The 22,067-nt window shown below is 36.9% G+C and overlaps 1 protein-coding gene across 2 annotated transcripts in view; it reads right to left on the bottom strand.

Moving 5' to 3' along the window:
* Nucleotides 1-22,067, bottom strand: part of SLC4A10 (solute carrier family 4 member 10) — a 112,796-nt gene that overhangs the window by 56,851 nt on the left and 33,878 nt on the right. For both annotated transcript variants that reach the window (XM_062498601.1, XM_062498600.1), the window contains exons 4-5: nt 14,260-14,398; nt 7,468-7,628 (exon numbers count right to left, since the gene is read on the bottom strand). In XM_062498601.1, the coding sequence (XP_062354585.1) occupies nt 7,468-7,628; nt 14,260-14,398 (300 nt within the window). The remainder of the gene's footprint in view (nt 1-7,467; nt 7,629-14,259; nt 14,399-22,067) is intronic.

The raw sequence follows: 22,067 nt of genomic DNA on the forward strand, positions 1-22,067 counted from the left end.
ATTCTACTTTCATGGTGTCATTCCTGGAATAACAGTATATTCCACATTAGATATTAAAATATATTAACTGCCAATGACAAGGTCAATATTTAAGATTATCCATTTGGAGAGAAAAATTACAGGAAAAAGAAAATCAAATCCCTATCCTCTTCCTTTCCCTAGAATGCTCTGCTAGACTTGTTAACAGCCACAGAAGCCACAGAGTTTGTGCCAGTGCAGTGACTAATAATTTTTATTTCCTGCCAGAAAGAAAAAAGTGGCTTACATTGAGTTTTTTGGGTTTTTCTAACAACTTCCCTTTTACTGTAACACTGCTACCACATCTGAAAAAGAGATGCATTCTTAGTTTTGGAAAAAATGAAGATGTGCTTTCTTGCCTTGATATTTCCCTCCAGCTGTCATTTTTTTAACATAGACCCAGTTGTAGTAGTAGCTGCAGGAGCTTAAATACAGTCAAATTTCTCGCAGATTGCTGTATTTTGACCCTTTTTTTCAAGTCCTGCACAGATGTGAGCTAGAATAAGACAGACTGTGTCCATCCATCCCTATAATTACGGGATTCCATTTCAGTTTCTTCCTAAGCTTCTCAAAATATTTTTTTTTTGAAGCCCAGGCTCCTGTAATATCAGTAACACTCTTAATTGCAAAGGTCATCTTGGAAACAAGCAGCATGGCTAAAGCCCAGGAGTAAATGGCCAAAAGAATCATTATAAACATTTAATTTTCAAAATGTACTGTAATTCCTTAATCCTGTGAGTAGAAGAGCTCACACCAGTTGAAGCTGCTCATATTCTCAATGTCCTGCAGTCTTCACTTTTGTATCTAGAACAGGCAGCCATTTCTTCACACTCCATATGAAAAGAAAGGAGTAAAGAATCTTTGTTTTAAAGAATTTTCCTCCTGAATGCCCTTTTAAATTCTGCACAGCCCTTTCTAGCCAGAGACACAGCTTACCATTCCACTCTTCAAGGATGCTTCACTACCATATGAAGCTTTCAGAACAATGTGGAACCTGTGGAATACCCAGCAGCACAGTGTTACCCATTCTATTAAATGCTCACACTGTAACACTCCTGCTGACATCAAGTACACTAAAGTAGGATGTTTCTTCAGTAAAGAATCTTGGTTGATACTGAAACCATTAAATCATTTTTTCAAACTGCTAAAGACAGATATTCTCCCTGACCTGGTCATTTTAAATAATTGAAACAAACTTGGGGTTTCATATAATTTCAAGAATGTTTTCTCCATTCAGACTCAGTTACAATACATCATCTGTATAAAATTAATTTTGTGAGTAAATGTGAGCAATGTGAGTACTTTAACAAGCTATTACAGTAACTGAGCTATAACTCATCACCACCTGTGAACAATTTACCCAGGCTGTGAATTACAGCACTGGGGTGCAGACAATTTGGATCAGTTCAAATGCAGCATGGCTCATGTGTGGCCCAGCAAAGAAAATTCCATCTGTCCCACCTCTAGAGTCAGCAAGGATGCAAAAGCAGGCTGGCTGCTTCCACTCACTCTGGAGGTGTCTGTTACACACCACAGCTTTGCACAGAGACACGTGGCCAGACCCATGTGGAGCCCCCACGGGTCCAGGAAAATGGACAATAAGGAGGCAACAGCTCACTCCCCACTGCAGCAGGTTCACAGTGTGCACATTGCCTCATGTGCAGTAATACACAGAATGTTCAGGTGAAACACAGAATACATTTATAGAAAACATACTGTATTGCTACCAAAATGCCTGTGAAGTCCAAAAAAGAAATGGCTGGGCTCATATTCTCCTGATGTAGGTTGGCACTGATAGTTTACAGCAGAAACTGAACTCAGCATATAACTAACATGGGTGCCAAAGTTTATAACTACAATTGCAGGACAAAATGAGAGATTAATAACAAAGTGTAAAACACACAGGCTTTTGTGTGCATCACAACTGCAGTGATAGATGACTACAAAACCTAACTTAAAAGCCAGTTTTTCTGGCTTGTGGTCGTTGCCCTCAAAGATAGGAAGAAAAAACCAAGCAACCCTAATGCATTGCTTTATGGAAGACAATCAGCTGGAACCCTGTCCTTTATCTTAACACATCTCTAAAGACAAGCACAAATATATCCTTCCCCAGTGAGTCAGGCAGGAAGAGCAGTACAAACCCAACAATTAGGATTCCTGGGCTGCACTTGTGACCCAAGATCCATTTACAATGGTAGTTATAAACTAGCTAAACCAGCAGATTTAGCAGCTCATCCAAGAGGGCAGAGCATTCCAGTGCTCTGAGACACAGATTCTATTCCCAGCTTTACCTGAAATTATTTGGTTCAATTATTCAGTTAACATACTTGAAAAGGAAAGAAAGAAAGAATTAAAAATGTCTGCTTTTTAAAACAACAGTATGTAATTTTACTGAGAAACAAGACTAAGTATTTCACAAAACTGTAAATTGCAGAGACAAGGCCAAAATTTCCAGCTTGCAGTTCAGAACTGCAGACACAGTGGATGCCACATAAAAAATAGATTTGCAAGCTGAGATTGACTTCTGCAATCTAAAAAGATTCCTACAATTGTGGTTAACAAGGGAAAACACAAAACAACCACAAAAAAAGACAGTGCTACCTAGGAGTTGGTGCGACATCTACAATTTACACACAGCCAAAGGAACAAAACCTGACAGTTTCTCCGTAGAGGTTATTACCACATGCTAAGCTGAAAATAAAGCAAACAACTGTAGAAACCTGGGTAAGTGAGAAGGTGAAAGCTGAACAAAAGACAGGTGTAGGGTCAAACAGAGAAGCAGATTACTCACAGGCAATCCCATGCTTTATTACAGTGTTTGTAATAAAAGTTAAATGTACCATAAAAACACTGTCAGAAACATAACAGAATGTGAGTGTTGCAGATGAAACAAAAGGTTCCAGTGAAATAAAATCTCAACTTGAGCCACTTAAAATATGTCATTATTATGGAGTAAAACAGCTTAAAGCAAGCAAAGGTAAAATAAGACTTGTTCAGATTGAAAGCTTAACATGATATTAATGAAATCAATAAAATTGCACACTTGGGATGTAATGCCCTGAGTTGCTGAGCACAGAGTCCAGTGACCTCAATCACAAGATTAAGCTGTTAGACAGATTGAAAACTCAATCGTGAGGAACATACAAAAGACTGCTTGGGAAAAAAAGTCAGATCTTAGGATTGGAAAGGAAGGGCAGATTTAAAATTTAATTTTAAAAAGAAACCATTATTACAATTAAACCATATAAAATAAATGGGAATATTTCAAATATGTGCAAGTCACCAAAGCTCCACTGTGCAGAGGCCACAGTTTGTATTTGACAAGGTTTGACATTTGTTCACAGAACACTCTGCACAATTACAAGAGAATATGCAAGTTCTGTGGCTCATGCTGTAAAGAAAGTATTGCCATTAAAGGCTGGACTGAATAGTTTTTGAACCAAACAACAGAAAATGGCATCATATGTTAAACAGAGGAACCTTTTGGGTTCATTCAATGGTTATAATCAAAAAACCAGATGGTATTCTGAGAATCTACATGGTTTCAAAGGAACTAAATGAAAATATCAAAAGAGAACATTTTCATCTGCCAACTTGAACAACAGTGAAGCTGCTCTCTAATGGTACAGCCAGATTCTGGCAAATACATCCTCAAGAGACAAGTTCCAAAATAAACTGTTTTGATTACATAGATTTTTCAGACTTCCTTTTAACATATGTTCTATACAGAAGTGATCAATAAAATATTACTACATAATGTTCAAAGGAGTTCCTTGAGCATGGAGTGCTAACTTACTGATAAAAGAGTCACTGCAAAGACATACGAAAAAATAATGTCACATATTAGAAATATTAATAACTCCCCTAAAATATGTGCAATAAAAATTGCATTTTTAAGCAGGATAAAGTTCAGCAGAAGAAATGAGCTCTTTTTAAGAGAAGCTAAATCCATCTTACAAAAATTAAGAACAATTGGAGAAAATTCAGGAACAAACATGCTGTTCTGACGTATGATGACAGAGTTGGAAATTCATCTCAGCAGTGTCTATTGTAATAAGATGCTGTCCATGAATTCAGCATCATAGGTATGAATAAGCTCTTTTGCAACAAGGAAAATTGTGTGCCTGCCCAAAAAAATATACAATCTTGCAGATGAAGTAATTTCTTAATAAGACAGTTGGAATGAAAAAGATCTAATAATGAATGGACAGGCTGGAATAGAGGATTATTGTAAAATTCTCACCACATAAACAGTACCAAAATATTTTTATGCAGAACTGTCAGTGTTTTCAGGGATAAAATACAAAGTGTCCTGGAAACCATTACAAGCATTACAAAAGGTGTCTTTCATCTCTAGATTTTACCACAAGTCCATTAATGTTTTAAAATACAGACTTTAATAATAGAAATTCTCGAGGGCTAAGTGCTAAGAGTTTAATGGCTTAGTGAATAAGTGTTTATAGATTAAAAGCCTTGACTAAAACAAATAGGAATTCTTAGTCTCAATTTAGCAATAAATTCTAAGTTTACCTCTTCCAAGGATATGAAGACTGGCATTGCATTAACAGCAATGTAATTTGATATTGGAATATAGCCCAGATAGCAAGACATTACAATAAAGACAAAACACACATTTCTCACTAACAAAGCATTAAAGAAGGAAGTACATGTGCACAAATAATGTATTTGCTCTCAAAAGACAATGCATTGTAGCAATGCAGTAAAACTATCAAAAGATTACACTAAAAAACCAAAACCAGCACAAGAATCAAATTTAATTCAGGAGTACCCCTTAAAACCATAGGGCATAACCTGTTTCCATAAACCCTCCTAAAGAACAGTAACATGGAAACAAAACCAAAAGTGATCAACAGGACTGCTGGACAAGCCTGGCACAAGGATGGCTAGCAAGCCAAGTAACAAGAGCTGAATGTTGGAAAAAATTTGAAGCCAACAGGTGAGAGCAAATATTTCCTTAAATACTAGTGTCAGGACTGCCAGATACAACTGGGATACATAACAGTTCCTTGTGAAAACAATATTTGTATTGTACAGCACAAGGTAAGTAGGAATATAACTACTAACAGGGAATAGCAACTGACTGGAACAGACAATAAAGAATTTCCTGAGAGGTACCAGTTCTGCCTAATCTTCAGGTCCAGCAGTCACTTTTAATTCCAAATGATATGACAGGCAGTTCTCTTGACTTTTGACATTTCTAAGATAGCCAGCACACAGGTCTTGGTGGTGTGCTGGTTACCACTACTGTCAGTCTTTCCTTCTCACAGGGCTGCCTACTGTGTGCCACACTCTTTGCAGTATTCCTTAATCACTGGAGAACAGGAATTACACACATAGCAGTAAAGTAACAAATTATAAAGAAACCTGACTGAAGAAAAATTAAACAGCATTGCTACATCACAAATAATATTAACAGAGAAAAGCAACTAGGGTAGCAACTTTATTTCTTGAGAAAATAGGAAAAAATAAATCTCTTCAAAGAAACCTGACAGAACGTGAGTAATTTACAGAATGATTCACTTGCCTGAAGCACCTGCTGCAAAGCTTTTTAAAAATAGAATAGTTCATTTCTTATTGAATCTGCAGAGGAATAAAAATATAATCTTCTCTCAAAGACCAAGTGCAACCCATGCAAACCTTATCATGTGTCAGGTCGCCTTATCAGAAAGGGATGCCTACCACTTCAAGCAAATAAAACAACAAATAAAATGCATCCAAATCTGCAACAAAAACAGGTACTTATTAAATCAAAATGGGGCATGCCAATTAATGAAAGTCATCCTAAAGCCTCCTCTCAGAAGAAATAGGTTTTCCCAATCAACAAACCAGGATCAGCCACAACTAGGGCTGACTTACAGTAGCATGAGGGTAACTCCCCACATTCTCTGCTGAAGAACAACTTATATCTGTGGTGAGTTTCAACGTTAATATTACGAATGCTCAAACCCTTGGCCACATTAACTAGAACAAAATCACTACAACCAAGGATTAAGAGATTATAAAGTGTAATTAATTGGAGCCTCACTATATTGGAAAATATACAATTTCTTCCAAAAACAAACAAAAAAGGATGCTCTCTGAAGTTGGGGGGTTTTTGCATTAATCTTTACTTTTTTTTACCTACTTAAAAAAAACAATTCTGGAAGGGTTTTCTTAACTGACTACAAAGTTGAGTGATTTCTAGATTGAGAATCTAAAGCTCAAGATTGAAATCCCAATATACTATTGAAGCAAAAAAGTAATACAAGAACATCAAGCAGCTAGTCTAAGTATTCCTTAATTGTTTGTAAATAATAAAGCAGCATACTGATAGACACCTTTGTTCTTTTAAATCAGCTGCTTTATATTCTTCATGTTTATGTTTTATCACTATCAAGACAAATTCTGAAGCTCTGATTCAGACTGAGTCATGGGAGAATCAGATTCCAGGACAGAGTAGAAACCCACACAAGTTTCTTCAAATTTATATTAATAATATCTTGCATCAGTTTGACATAAACAATTTGAGGAAAGTAAACATAAAATGCATCTACCAGTATCTGAGTCAATTTAAATTCCACTGTTAAATAAAGCCCACCAAATAATATCTCCTCTATAATTTAAATAAGTAAAATAAATTTTATATGAGACTTACATAGATTTATGTATCATCCATAAGGCACCTTGCTTGATAATCTTGAGTGTCAGAAAATTTTATTGCTTTGTTGTTTGTATCTTTCCTAAACTAGTTACAGTCTTTAAGGAAAACACCAGGAAAGCAAGAAATTACATTTAGTCTCAATCTCACTTACACTTTTGCGAGAGAAGACTCATCCATTATGTTTTGTCTTGCTCAGAAGCTCACACAAGCTCTAGAATTGCAACTGCCAAATGAACTTTTATTGGAAAAAAATGCACTCAACTTTATCTTAAGAAGTTAACATATCTAAAATTTCTTCTAAAAATTTATACTCTATCATTATTCCCGATTTCATTCTCAACTCAGAGATTTATCTGTTTTCATGTAACTTAATTGCAATAAATACTTCCTTACATTTTGGGGTTTTTTTAAAGATAGATTGCCTACAATTAGCATAGCAATAGATTAAGTTTGTGAAAATTAGCACACGCCTCATTCACGTGAGGCAGCATGGCAGGAGCACAGAACATGCCAGCTCTAATTAAATCTAACCAAACTGTCCTCTTTCCTCCATTTCAATTTTCTTCTTCAGTCAAAAATTGATTCTTAAAGCAGCAGATTCCACATAAAAAATATAAATAGAATATTTACTAACTGTGCCAGACATGAGCCTCTTCTCTAGTACATTAAGAAAAACATTCCCTAGGAGTTTCTAAACCAAACTGATCATTATGCAATAACTTCCCTGGTAAGCATTTAGTTTTTATTAAATAACTTTCATAACCAGTAAATGAAACATCAATACATACCTGCAATTTCTTCTATGGAGTTAGCTCTCATGTCCAGAAGAACTGTGCCATTCAGGATGCAGCTCCTCAGCTCAAACAAGCTATGAAGTGACAGTGTGGCAACGTAGGGTTTGCTCCACCTCTCTCCACCATCCTCTACATCTTCTTCAAACTTCAACCACCTATACAAACAATCAATTTAATAACTCAATTGTGCAAAAGAAATGAAAAATTAATTACTTCTATGGATGCTGAAAGTACACACAAAGATGTTAAATATGTCTTTAGATCTCACTTTATTCTTCCTTTTAGGAAATATGAGAAGCTTCCATTGTCTACTTCTTTCCATAAAGTGCTGTATTAATGCCGTATCCTCCATTTTTGAGGATAAGTTCTGATCAAAGAGATGAAGAGATAATTATATTAAGCAATTATCTTTGCACTCAACAAGAACTTTGACTAATTCTTTGGCATGCAATGGTATTTCTGTGATAGAATAACAAGCTGTACGAAAAGGAGTTTGGAGAAACTTCAGTAAAGTGAAAGGATATATGAAACTGGCATGAAAGAATCAAGTCTTCTGTTACCATCCATCCAGCCAAACTTGCTTGAGACTGAATTCTCTACTGATAAATATTGCATTTGAAAGAGTATTAAACGAGCAAACAAAAATCTGAGAAGTCACACAGGGATGATGCTGTGTGAGGCTCTGCACCCTGCCAGCTTGGCAAGGCTTGAACAGCTGCAGCCACAGCACAAGCCTGTGTCACTTGACTCAACAGCACTCAGCTGTTTTATATGGACATGGCAGCAGAGAAGTCAAGCAGAGCCCCACACCTGGACAGCATCTTCACACTTATTTCCAGACAGCAGGGAAATGTAAAGCCTTAAGACTGCTAAAGCTGAGGAATTTTCTGTTTTACCAAGCCTCACAGCCCAGTAAAGCAGCTAGCACAGCTGTCCTCTTTTGTTCCTGGGCCACCTCTCTAGCTCTGCTCCTACTTGTAAAACATGCAAGTGTCCCCACATTTTAGATACTTTCCTCCTTGCAGTCCTGTGTACCAAGTTCTTCATCCTGCGAGCAGCCACCACTTCACTGACCCACTCATCATCACCATATCTGCTCCCTTCCTGATGGATTCCATTTCTTTGAACTGTCCCAGCTGCCATCTAATCAGGCTCTCATTATTTATAGAGACAGTTTGCCTCAACTCCTTGGGTCCTTCAAAATCTCCAGTCTCCTATGTCTAGCCCTCTCCTCCTCTTTGCATCTAAAGATTTTCCCTCCATTCCCTCTGTGAGGAAACTGGCCAGTTTCTGTACTTCGTCTTTGGTCATGAGAACTCTTTCCTCTTCATCAGACCTGCTCCCTACTCCCTTTGTTGCATTCTCTTTTCCCCAGCCCATCCCCTTCACCTTCCCATTCCTCCAGAGAAGCAGCAAGGAGGACACAGCACAAAAAATTTGCTTCCGCAGAGCTGAACCATGAAATTGAATTTGCATATGCAAATAAAATTTTCCAAATAAGTTTTCAAAACCATGTCCAAACAGACATCAAACATAATTTAACACACTCCTCCCCACCAAACTCAAAGCAATACTCTTAAAGGAGGGCCTAAAATAATTCATGGAAGTTGTCAAGAACCATGTGAGAAAGAAAAATAGTTCTTAAATTTTTTTCATTTTGCAGTTACACTTGAGTCCCTGAGAGACTGTTCCTCTCATCTCTGTTCATGGCACTCTTGTTTCTAAGCTGAAAAATGTGTAATACCTATTTATATCCACAGCATCACAAATATGGTGCATTTTTTGTCCTGTTTAAACCACTGTCTCCCAAGACTCTGTAAAAATCTACATTCTTCTCTTTTCATACCTCCATTTTTTGTGCATGCTTCTAATCTCTTTAGGAGATTTACAGGCTCTTTATGCTAGAGTATTCATGATTATTTCTGTTATGTATTTATTATCAGTGTTATTATATCTTATTATTTCCTTTATTATACCATGCTTATCTTTTTATCTTGTCTGATAAAAAAATATTAAAAATCATGCTCTATATATTCTAAAAACAATGATCCAAGCATAGTCTTAGAAAATATTATGAGAAACCTCATACTGCCATTACCTTCTGTTCATGTAAGTCTTCAGCATTGCTTATCTGATTATGCTGCTGCTGTCTGTCCTTGATATTACCTAATTTAAATCTACTGACCAGTTGTAAACAGATTTTAAAAGACCAATAAAAGACAAGCATGTTCTTAAAAGTCTAAGACAGGTGACTGGACAGAGACAGTCATTATCAGAGCTTGTAACATACTAGGGACACAGAGGTCTAAATCATGAAAACAGCTTTAATTAGAATTTATAATGTCAGACACTAAAGCTTATGCATTGGTGCATAAAAATCCATAGGAAACTATTGCTACTGCTCAAATAACTATACCTGCCATTGTGATCATCTGGGTTTCCATGAACTGGAATAGTATCACTGTATGGGTTGCACCTCATTTCCTACTCTTGCTGAAACTTAGGAGTTTAAACACATTATCATACATTGTTACTCAGTCATCCAACAGGCCAGGACATGGAATTAAATCATAGCCAGCTGAGACCATTCTACGTTTGGAATAAAATTCTATTTTGATTTTAATAAGGATATTGTAAGTTTACTAATTTCATCAAGGGAACATCATGCTACTGTTTATCACCTTTTATCTTTTCAGAAATATTCCAGTTATGTCAGATAATCCTTATTTAACATATCAAATGAGAAACAGTAGCAGAAAACATAAAACAACTCTAATTTTATGCAGAGTCCTTCAATTCTAAGTGTGCAGCGATTTTAAAAACTGTAATACCATTTGATCAATCCTCTGAATGCATGTGCAAGACACCATGACAGAGGTGGCTTTGAAATCCAAATTCAGGCATAGATCACAGTTCACCAATTTTGTACTCCTTCAAGTTTCTCATAGACAAATTTAAATACATTTTTTCAGTTTAACCCCTTATGGCTAACTGGTATGACTGACAGATAAAAACCTTTCATAATTTCTTGCGAAACACCATCGACCCCTAGTGAGCTCATGTCACATGCATCCCCTGTGATGGAACATGATGGAGCTGTCTCAGCTATGTGTGATTGCACAGAAGAGCACTTTCACCTTTACAGCTTTCTTTTACTGGTATAGGTCTCTCGATCACACAGTTTAGTTCCCCTGACAGAATGCTTGCTGAAAAAAATATGCCAAGAGTTTCAGCAAAGTATGTTACTATAAGAAAAGCATCACTCAGGCTATTGTGTGTACATTCACCTTACATATACGTCCTGCTCCTAAAGCCATCCTTATCACTTTCTAAGGCATCCAAATGAGGAGTGCACACACTCTTCATTTTAGATACAGTTACTGCATTTTCTTAACAATATGAAGTGGGTGACTTGTACTTGATCTGTTCTCTAGTGTGGTATGTCTGCAGCAGAGAGATGGAGCACGTACTCACAACCTGCTCAACAGCTGATGGATTTAACGTAATCTTTCCATTTGTGTAAATTTCTGCATGAGCTTGTGTCTGCCCACACTGATTTGAAAACCAGCCAAAGAACACAAGCACGTCAGAAACAAAGCAGGAATGAGAAACCTATGCTTCTTGTGGCCCAGTTTCTTTGGAAGAAAGTTTTGATCCAGGGAAAATGCATTACAATTCCTAACTTTTCCCTAACCCATCCATTTTCTAGTCACTATTAACAATTTATTTTCTAAACTATGGATGCAAGTTTATTTTCCTAAGTGTGCAACAGAATTTAAGCCTAAGCACTTTCCTCCTGATTCCAAGGTTCTTTCTATCTTCTTCCTTACTACCTAATTTGGGGTTTTTTTGCTCCATAAAGATAGTGATATTCTCCAGGTATTTTTGGTTGATACTAGCAAATAAATGAATTGTAAAAGTCTGGGTAAAACTTGCTACAAAACAGGCACTTACTTTCCGGCCATGACATATAAATTGCTTTCCCAACACCTGCAACTTGCAGCTACACTATTTGGGTGTATAAAATAAATACAACTGTTACACTTCAGCACATTTCTCCACAAACTTACCAGAATTTTTTTTTTTAATATAAACTATTCATCTATTCAACTATTCATTAATATAAACATCATCTCCATAGAGATTCCATGACTGTACGGCAGGGGCACATACAAAATTTATTGTAAGAATGAGTGTTGATTTTAAAAGGTATGTGCTTCTTCTGGCTTGAAGTCAATTGATGGGTAAAAAAATTAATTTTATCCCTATATCAACATAACCAAGCTATTCATTCCATTCTGCTCTCTAACTAATTCCATGGATAGGACAGTCTAAATCAGATCCTGGAACAGAAAAGTCCAGTGCACTTTGAATCAAACTGAAAATACCAAGATACAGATGTACTTCACCAGAGTCAACCCAACACTTCAGTGAAGGTGCACCAAGTGCAGAGAGTGGTGAAATGAAAACATAACCACTTAGTGCCATCACCCTCATTAAATGTAATTAGTCTACACCTGGAACTACATCCAAAGCCAAACAGTAAGATTTACAAATATTTCCAAGTGACATTTCACACACAAATGAAAAACATATATTAAGCCCGGAACAGCAACAAACTCAGGTTGTATCTTCTATACACCATGTTTTTAGTGAAATCAATAAAAATTCTGAAGTCCTGAATCAACCATCAACCACAGTTATTTAAAGTGATCCACTGTATTGGTTTCTAAGCACATAGTCTTTCATATTAAACACCACCCCATTTCTATTACTCCACTCAAAGCCACCTGGTTCTTTGTGTATGATATCTTCATCTATTTCTAGAGGAGTAATATCTCCTAATTTCTTATTATCTGCAAGTTTCCTTATTATAATCTTATTTTTTATTCAATAATAAATCTATTTATTAAGCCTAATTCTTCAAAAGTTAGCTGTCATTACCTTTCACACTAACAGCATAATGCCTCAGCATGACCCACTGCACATCTATAAAGTTCCTGACCTGCTAATAGAATTTTTTACAATAGAATGCAGTTTAATTAATCCATTCCCACTGCTGTACCATATAAAATGCTTTACTTAAAAAAAAATTAGATCCACTGTTTTTTCTTTGTCAGAAAAACAGAAAATCAATTATCTGATTAAAGAGCATTATTAACTTAGTCTGACATGATATACCACTGCATTGCATTTTATCCAATTTTCCACTTATCTCCAAGTCTCTAATTTTTCTTTCCTTCAAGCATTGCATGGCTCTGAAATTGGACTATAAGGACTCTGTTTGCCCCAGCCATTTTTATCCTTTCTTTAACAGTTTTACTGTGTTTGGATTAGTACAACACATCTGACAGACTCACAGAAAGACAAGAATTGCCCTACCCATTAAATGTTCTTTCACCTTTCTGGGATGGAAATTATTGCATCCTCTTATATGCACAGAAAAGCATTTTGAGTCTTATCTTCATTTTGAATTCGGTAATTTCCTTACCATCGCCTCCTTCTCTAAGCAGTCACCCCATGTAAAATGCAGTCTGAAATTTTGGGATCCAAACTGAAAAAGATCATTTATCTTGACTTGTTCTTTCCACACAACAGCCCCACTCTTCCTTTATTTCCATCTTACTGCTAAAGCTAAAGAAAATTTTACTATTAGCTGTTATGTCACTCTCGTATTTTCTGAGCTCCAAAAATGCAGTTTTCTTGGCTGCTTTTCTCCTGCCCTCTTTCAACAATTTCATCTTGTTTCTATTAAACATTTCTAATTCTTCATTTCACAAATAACAGTTCAGGAGGCTGTACATATAGACAGATCAACTGAAACAGAAATTTATTTCATCTACTCCTTTTGAATTCCATCTTCATTAGAACCACTTGCTAACAGAAATGGTTATCATTTTAAGAAACTCAATTCTTTGATAATTTGCAAAGGGATTTTTTTTTAGTTGAACTAAAGAAGTTGCTACTTCCCTGCTTAAAAATAACATAACACACAGCGATTTTTACTTTTTAATTTCAACAGAAGTTGATACCCCTGCTAGAGAGGTTCTATGTAGTTCTAATCAGTACAAGAACATTGCAGATAATTACCTTGATTAGATTTTCTCTCTCTGAATATTAATAAGAGTATTTAGGAACACTACTGCATTCCTTTTTCAGCATAATCCCCATATGACAATTTGCTACACATAAAAATCTATATTTAGCATCTGTCTATGCTGCCTATGAACAGATAATGGAAGGGAAGGTCATTGAAAAACTTTTGGCCCTCTGGGAAAGCAGAAATTTGCAGTAGAATTAGAAAGAAAACTACCAGCCATATTCATGTCAGACAGCCCATATACAAAGTTGCCCACAAAATCCATCCAGAAATTCTGCAATTTATATTCTACCAGATATATATTACATAGACTTTTGGGCACCATTGCCCATGGATCCCCCATCAGTTTCTTGAAGAGTCAAATAAAATATGAAGTTTCAAAAATTGTTTAAATTAGAAGATAAATATGAATTGACTCAATTTTTAATTCACATATATAGTATATTTACAATTTTTTTTCCATTGGTGTTCACTCTGACCTATATTCATAAATCCAGATGAAAACATCTGGCTCTGGAAAACAATGAATGCTCTTGTAATACTAGCAGACTAAGGATTAAAATTATGCTTTTATTTAAGCTTTATATCCAAAATCTGTCCCTGAGCTTGCTACAGCTTTGAAATCATTCCTCAATACACCAGCAACCAATACCTACAGGTAATCCTTGAGTTATGAAAACACTCACCTTGCTGTCTCCCTCCACTCTGCATCCTCTCCTTCACGCCAACAGATTTCATCAAGCTCAGTAAAGAGATCATGAGGAATGTGTTCCTCATCATCATCTTCTGTTCCAAGAATAAACTGCACCCTTTGTGATGGGGTATCTGGAGAAAAATAAAAATATCAAGTCCAAAACACCAATTTTTTTGCCCTGAGAAAGCAAATTTTATGAGATTAGTCAGATGTTTTCATGCGTATCACTTACTGCCACACAAAAAAAATTACAGCTCTGCCATAAGAGCATTCATTTACACACAAACACATTCAGAATGAGTTCTCTTCATTTACTATCGTTGCCAAGTCCACTTTTTTAAAAACTTCTCCAAAGATATAACCTGATTTATAGAAACAGGGTCTATTGGAAGCTGGAATGGCATTCGCTAGATTAAAAAAAAAAAAAAAAAAAAAAGCACACAAAGTAGTGCAGATAAAGCTGAATAAAGCTGATAAAAGTCTTTTACTCCAGTGTTAGGAAAAACTACTTTGCCATTTCATAAGTCTACATCTGCAGATCTATCTCACATCACAAAGCTAGAATACAAAATGTGAAATCTTTGCTGCAGGAGAAAGAAAACAAATAAAACCTGCCTAATGTGAATATACAACTGCAGACTTGACCCTTGCTCCTTTGCCAATTCTTTCTATTTGGTTAGACTGCTTGAGACACACAACTACTAAATCTGTCCCAGCTTCTTCATTTTATTCTTCCTGCCTCTGTCTTCCCTTTCAATACTGTTACTGATTAAATTTTCTTCATAACCTTTCAGCACAGATGGCTAAATATATTTTTGAAGACATACTATTATTTTTTCACTCAAAAAAATCATAGACTCCACAGAGCATCTTAAATGCATATTCAGTGTTCAGAGCTCAAGTGCTGTATTTAAAAAATCCTATATCCTCTTTGATTATTTAAATGCAAATCTCCAATGAACAAACTCTGATAAAACACAGTCTCTCCAGCAATACATAGCTGCTTTTTCTGCTAATGTATTTTAGATTTCTGAAAGGAACTAAAAGTCCTTTGTGAGAGCTGAGAGAGGCCAGGCTGCCAGTCAACTGAAAAACTGATTATCCAGCAGAACAGCTCAGTGACTTGAACATTGTCTAAGTGAAGTTCAGTTCCATAACATATTTGTAATACAAGCTACAGTATTCTGTCTAACAGCAAAGAGCATCACTGCACAGGGTCCTCAAGCTCTTTGAATTTCGGAAAAAATGAGAGCATAGCACCCACTGAATTCTAATTAAAGAGAAAACAGAGCTCTGATCCAAACAAATGAAATGGGCCACTGACACAAAATTAAACTCAGCAACAGAGATACCTTTTAGATAGTACTAAACTTGCTGTAGCAATGAAACACAAACAGTACATGACAGTTTTCACCTGAGGTCTATTTACCTAAATAGAGTGTAAAGATATAGTAGAGTAAGGCCTATGAACTCCTTCACAAAGCAAGGAAATTAAACCCAAGGAGAAATACATGAGAGAAGGAAGAGAGAGATGGGGTTGGGTACTACAGAACACCAGAGGAAGGAACTGCAGGGGGTACATCTACAGGAATTACTTTTGGTCAATCACTGATGAACAGCAAGGAGCTCCTCCACTTTACCCTTTCTTTGCTTTCTCTCCTCTTCCACTGTTCAGTCCTCTTTTTTCTTTAAAAACATTCTATTTTTTTCTAATCTGAGACTAGAAGTACGTTATAGTTAAGTAGTCTGCAACTTCTTACGACTAATTTCCAGAAGGGCAAAATTCAGCAAGATATGAAGCTACAAAGGTTTAGTGCATATGACTACTAATAGAACATGGAAAACAAGCTACTTTGGTAGAGAGCTGGACCGCAGCTAGAATCTGAGAATAAGCATTGCCAGGAACATCCTGTACTCTTGATAAAATCAGCACTAGAACTGATTTATGGCAACTGCTACTGTTCAGTAATAAATGAGCAGTGTCATACAGCAGAGCTGCAGCTTTGTGACAGCTATGATATCCTCATGCAAATACATGCTTTCAGCGTGGGAAGAAAAGCAGAGGATCAGAAACCTCTTGAAGTCAGGTGAGCAGTAACAAGGAACCACCTCACTGTAGTAATTTGCTCTTACTGGGTCTTCTGTGTAACAAGCTACTTGACTGACAACAGTGACTCAATCTTTTAGGTTGAAAAGACATCTAACATCATCAGGGTGCAACCCCTAACCAAGCATTGCCAAGACCACCACGAAACCAAACCTTTGAGCACCACATCTATAGAAATGACAAAATATGCACTAAATTATCTTCTTCCTTGTTAACAAAGCTGGAAAAAAAAAAAAAAAGCTGCTAGATTCTTTCTCTACTGCTGTGATTTTTATTGGTATTTGAAACCTGCAAGTCACAGCTTCATTTTCAGACAACAAGCTGGAAAGTGGAAAAAAAAAGTTATAATTTGCTTTATGGTACAATAATTTTACTTCAAGGACAAAACCCTAAAAGATGCAAACAACAGGAAAATTATAGTAAAAACAACAGATCAGTCAGTTCCACTTATAAAACTGAATGAACAGGACTATTCATGAGCAATGCCAGATAGATTTGGCTCATACTTATAGGAATACCAATACCAAATATGTCATTAGTGTGTTATATAGAAAATTAGTAATATGTGATTCAAAATCAGTATGGAAGAATACTTCAATTGCTGACTGTCAAACTGTGATAACTTAATCCTCAGTGCAGAAGCATAATATTTGCAAACTAGGACACAATGTTTTCTGCAGTCTAGGCAAACAGAAATTGGCTTGAATATTATTTTTGTCTATCCCTACTTCAAGTAGCACAGCCAGCATAAAAAAAATCCTTCATATTATTATCGCTATTTCTAAAAAGTGATGAAAACAATCTAGACCACTCTTCTAAAAAAAAAAAATGACTGAGACTAATCTGTTACAATAGTGTTTCTATCACTGTAGTTATTTTATATCAGATTTATCAGAAACAACATGTATTTAAAGTTCCACAATAAGCAGATGATGAGGCTCCCAAGTAATAAGTTCACCACCAGTTCAGGAAATTCTCCAGGACCAGCTAGAACTGGGTAGAAAGCCTGGTAAACAACAGGATCTGGGGTACCATCAACAAGCACTCCTACTTGGCTAATGAGCAGTGTCAGCCAGGAAAATTGAAGTAGCTTTGTGATTGCTGTGGCTCCAGCAGCCCCTGTTTTAGCCCTGGGTTTCTCTGGGCTTGTGCTCATTTCACACATGCAGCACTTGCATCCAAACTACCTCTGATACCTCAAATTCATTGCATCCATGCAAATTCTGAGTATTCCACATTTAAAAATATGGCTAATTCCACTGGTCTAGTAAAAGTGTAAAAATTAATATCTGATGATTAATCTATTATTGAACACACCAATTCAAAGTGGGACTCAGTGCTGCAGAAACCTGACATAATGATCTATATTATGATACCTTGTACAGGCATCAACATCCTTAAAACAAATGCAAGACATATGTGTATGTGGCCACAGACAGGTCAAAACGGCAGAACTGAATGCCAATTAGAAATTCTAATCACCCAGTTCCCAGAGGGAAACATGAAGAGCTGCTCCCTGAAGCAGAGCTGAGCGCAGGTAGTGGTAAACAGTGTCCCACAACATCCCACCTTACAAAACACAAGTAGAAAGGAATCGTAAGTGCCATTTTCCCCATTTAAAACATCCCCAACTGCAAACACAACTCTGGGTCAGGGCTGCTTCTTCTTGCCTAAGGGAACAAGGTAAAATCAAGACTTGGTCTGGGGTAACAAAGGAGGATCACTCTCAGTGTCTTCACATAAATTCAGGAAATACTCTGCTCCACTACACCAGTCAGAGTAATCCACATCTCCTCAGTGAGTGCCAGGGTTTCACCTGGGACAAACCTCCCTTCCATCAGGCAGAACAGCACACAATCCACCAGGTGATATCACTAACAGAAAAACAGCATTCAGGACATAGAAAATGTATCCAAATTCTGTCCTCTGCTCTTGATAAACTCTTTTGAAAGAGTGCAAAAATGTATTTCTAGTAACACTCCCTTAGCTCACCTGTCAGAACAGGTTTCTGTATTTCTCAGCCTGCCAAGCCTGCATTTAAGGCAGAATTAGTAGGCAATACTTCTTAGTGAGGCCAGCAGTGAATACATAAGAGATTACTTTTTCCATATTAGAAAACATGCTAACTATTAAAAGAAAACTTTCACTACAGAAATTCACATAAGATAGTAAGCAACATACACAAGATTCAACCCATGCATTTTCTTCTTGTACATTCACATTAAATAATATAAAATATGCAAACTATTTTTTATTACTCACTGCACAGGACAAACTGCAGACAGGGAGTTAACAGGTGTAACAGAGCTGACATTAATAACAACCCCTTACAAGCCAAGGGGAAATAGTATGGAAAATTCACAGGAGCAGAGAAAAAAAAAAAAGGATCATTTCAGACACAAACATTCATCATCCTCCTGCTTACACTCACCACAGAAGTGGTGGATGGGGACCCTTCCCTAACCTCCTTTGTGGGTTGGACCCTGCCCTTAGCTCAGCAAACAGTACAGGTAAGGATCATAAATTTAATTCCATTAATCAAAAAAATTAGTAGAAGTTAAAGCTAAGTTTGCATTACTAAAACTCACATAGAACAGCAAACAGCCATATGGTACACTTCTGAAAATCTCTTCTTAGAAATCACATGTTGGGTTGAGAGGCAGTATTCCCTTGGTTATTCTCTGGCATTTTATCTCTATGGGTACAATTTGCTTCAGGAAACTATCCCAGCATTTTCTTGACAGGAATTATTTCCATCAACCTGGGGCTATGGCAAATAATCATATTTTTTGTTCTGATGATATGGACAATTCCCAAGCTTTAATTCTCTTTTTGCTAGATTCTTAAAATTGCAGTTGTGATACATTATTTTAACATAGATTTGCAGCAATCTGTTCCACAGCTGCCCAGAGATCCAAGTTCATCTTTCATCATACAAACCTATAGTTCAGAGTTGGTGAATTATCTTAAGAGCCATAACAGCCATACCCTTTACAAATAATTAAGTTTACCCCACTAATAACTCTTTAGAATTTGAGATTAGGTACCAAATATATCCAGCAGAGTCTTTTAAATTTACTTTCTTCAAGTGTCCTTCTACTAAACAAGAGAAGCCCTGCTTTGCACTTCACTTTTGTTGCCTGCATTACCTTCAGAGAATCTTTCCTGAGCTGTGTGTGCAGTCCTGTGTCAGGCTCACCTCCAGGCCTGTTCTGCTTGCCTTGCCACATCCAATATCATGAATTACAAATTTAAACCTCTTTAAAACTAGGGATTACTAAATTCAGATTTCTTAAAAGAACAATCCAAACCTTCCACAAGCTTCAGCAATGCCCAGTCATAAAGGACACACATGAGGCTGCAACCAAAACCCACCTCTCACAGCTGTATTCACTTTAACCCCCAAAAAAACACCTGTCCTTAAAGACAACCCATTCAGAGCCAAAGTCTTCCTATTCCACCATTTTAAAACAGCTACTTAAATATCTTTAACTCATGAGCGACAAAGAGCTGTTTCATTGGTTACAGGCAAACAGCAGACATCAAAAAAGCCACGGAAAACTGTCACTAAAATCCACACGCACACAGGCAAGTGCAACCCCAGCAGCCAAAGGGAAATCTGCACCAGGCTTTCAGTGGCACCATGACCCATGGCACTGATGGAGCCTCATGGCCCTGCAGCTCACAGGGGCTGGCACCCACTGCCCTCACAAGCAGCACCAAGGAGATGCCCCAGGCTATAAACAGCTTTTTTTTTTTTTTTAAATCAAATTAGTGTCAATTTGCATCTATTCCCTAATTTCATTCACAAAGCAGTCACAATACTTTACCCCACAAGGAAAACTGTAGAGAAGGGGAGCTTAAGGCTGAAATGAAACTGGGGCCTTAATTACAACAGCAGCACTTCAGCCAAACAGTAAACCTCTTCAGTAAAACAAATAGCACTACTGCATTTTTAACTGGAGTGGATAAAGTCACTGAATTTTTCCTTCTCTTCAAAAAGAAGAAATTTAAGAGATAAGATGGTGAAAACCTAGACCACTAAAATCACTTAGCTTATAATTTTTACTACTTAGAAAAGCCTCCCAATGTGCAAACCATGTGAAAATTGTGCGATTTGCAGGCACATCATTATTGCAAAATGGAAACACCTTTTACAACTTCATCTCATTAAGAGGCAACAGACAGACAACGAGAATCAGGTGTAGGGAAAACAAAACCCGAACCTGAGCGACTGATCTGTGCCCCTAAATGACAGGACTCTCTTTTATTCTAAGTACATATTCTGCATATTATTTGTCTAATCTGGAGTTTTCTCTGAATCTGTACACTGAGAATACTTGGGTTATTTTTGAAAAATGACAGTAGCAGATTAAAAAAAAAAAAGCTTATGAACTGATGTCAGAATATTCTAAAAAAAACCTATTCTCTACGGAAACCTTCCCAGAAAGTAGCTGGTACAGCTTTCCCAGCCAGGATTCAAAGGGATTTCCAGGAAGCTTCCCCCTATTGCCATTACACTGGCTAGAGGTGTTTGCTACCCATGCTGATACACAGAAAACACTTCAAAAAATTGTTTTTTATTGTACAGGAATCAGGTGGCACCCATCCAGTCTGCATGGGGCACACACAGCCCCACAGCACAAGGTGCACTGCACAGCTCCCTGGAGCAGTCATAGCAGAGCAAGGTCTGCACGTGGTGGAACTGCACACATAAAATTATAAATTTTACACTTATAAAATATGACAAAAAACAATGCTTTATCCCGTGCTGAATTAACTGAGCAGTGTGGAGCACTTCATATCTGAATATTTCAGGTCCTCACTTGTTCCAGAATCTCTGTTACTCAGCTGTTGGATCTTTTGCTTTTATTATATCTCCTTTCATACTTCTCTGCTTCAAAACACTGCTAATTTATTCTCTTGTATCATAAAAATCCTTATGTATTTTTCTGACTTACTTCAAAGCACTGTTTTCTATCAGTTGGTCTCACAGTGCTTATTTTCTCCATCTTTTCTTCTTGCACCTGCTCATCAAAATGTTTTTTTTCTTTCCCCTCCTCCCTCACAGTTCTCAAGCATACAGCCTTCTACTACTTGGCAGAAATGCATTAAAAGGTGTCGATATAAAGATGGAGCTAAGCATTTCTGCTTGCTCAATTGAATCAGAATGATTCATAAATTAAGGGACTCGTTTGGATCTACTCTCTCAGGTAATACAGTTCCTCATATTGAATTACACATCAAAAAAAGGAAGTACATTTGTCTTCCTTAGAGCTCCCTTCAGTTCTGGTCACTGTTAGAACCTTGTAGTCATGGGGAAGAAGAGCTAAAAAGCTCATTGAGGTTCAGTAGGTTCAGATTTAATGTGGGAAGTATCTGTTGCTCCCTCTGTGCAAATAAAGCATAAAAAAATTATGCTCATGTTCTCTCTAAAGGCAATGCTTCTCCCCAGGCAGCACAACAAGCTGTCTGAAACTCCTGTGAGGAAAAACCATAGTAAAAGAAGGAGGAGGATACAGACTACTATTATCTCTGTATTACTTTGTCTGCCTGCTCTGTATGTGCTTAACCTCACCACCACTGTAGCATTTTAAGATTTGCCTTCATTATGCAAGTCCCTTTCACTCTTGTTTGTAGAATGACACATTTCTGCCTGGATGGACAGATGTCAAAGCTCAAAATCTGGTTCA

Source organism: Cinclus cinclus, chromosome 9 (assembly GCF_963662255.1).
Source record: "Cinclus cinclus chromosome 9, bCinCin1.1, whole genome shotgun sequence".
Lineage (NCBI taxonomy): Eukaryota > Metazoa > Chordata > Aves > Passeriformes > Cinclidae > Cinclus > Cinclus cinclus.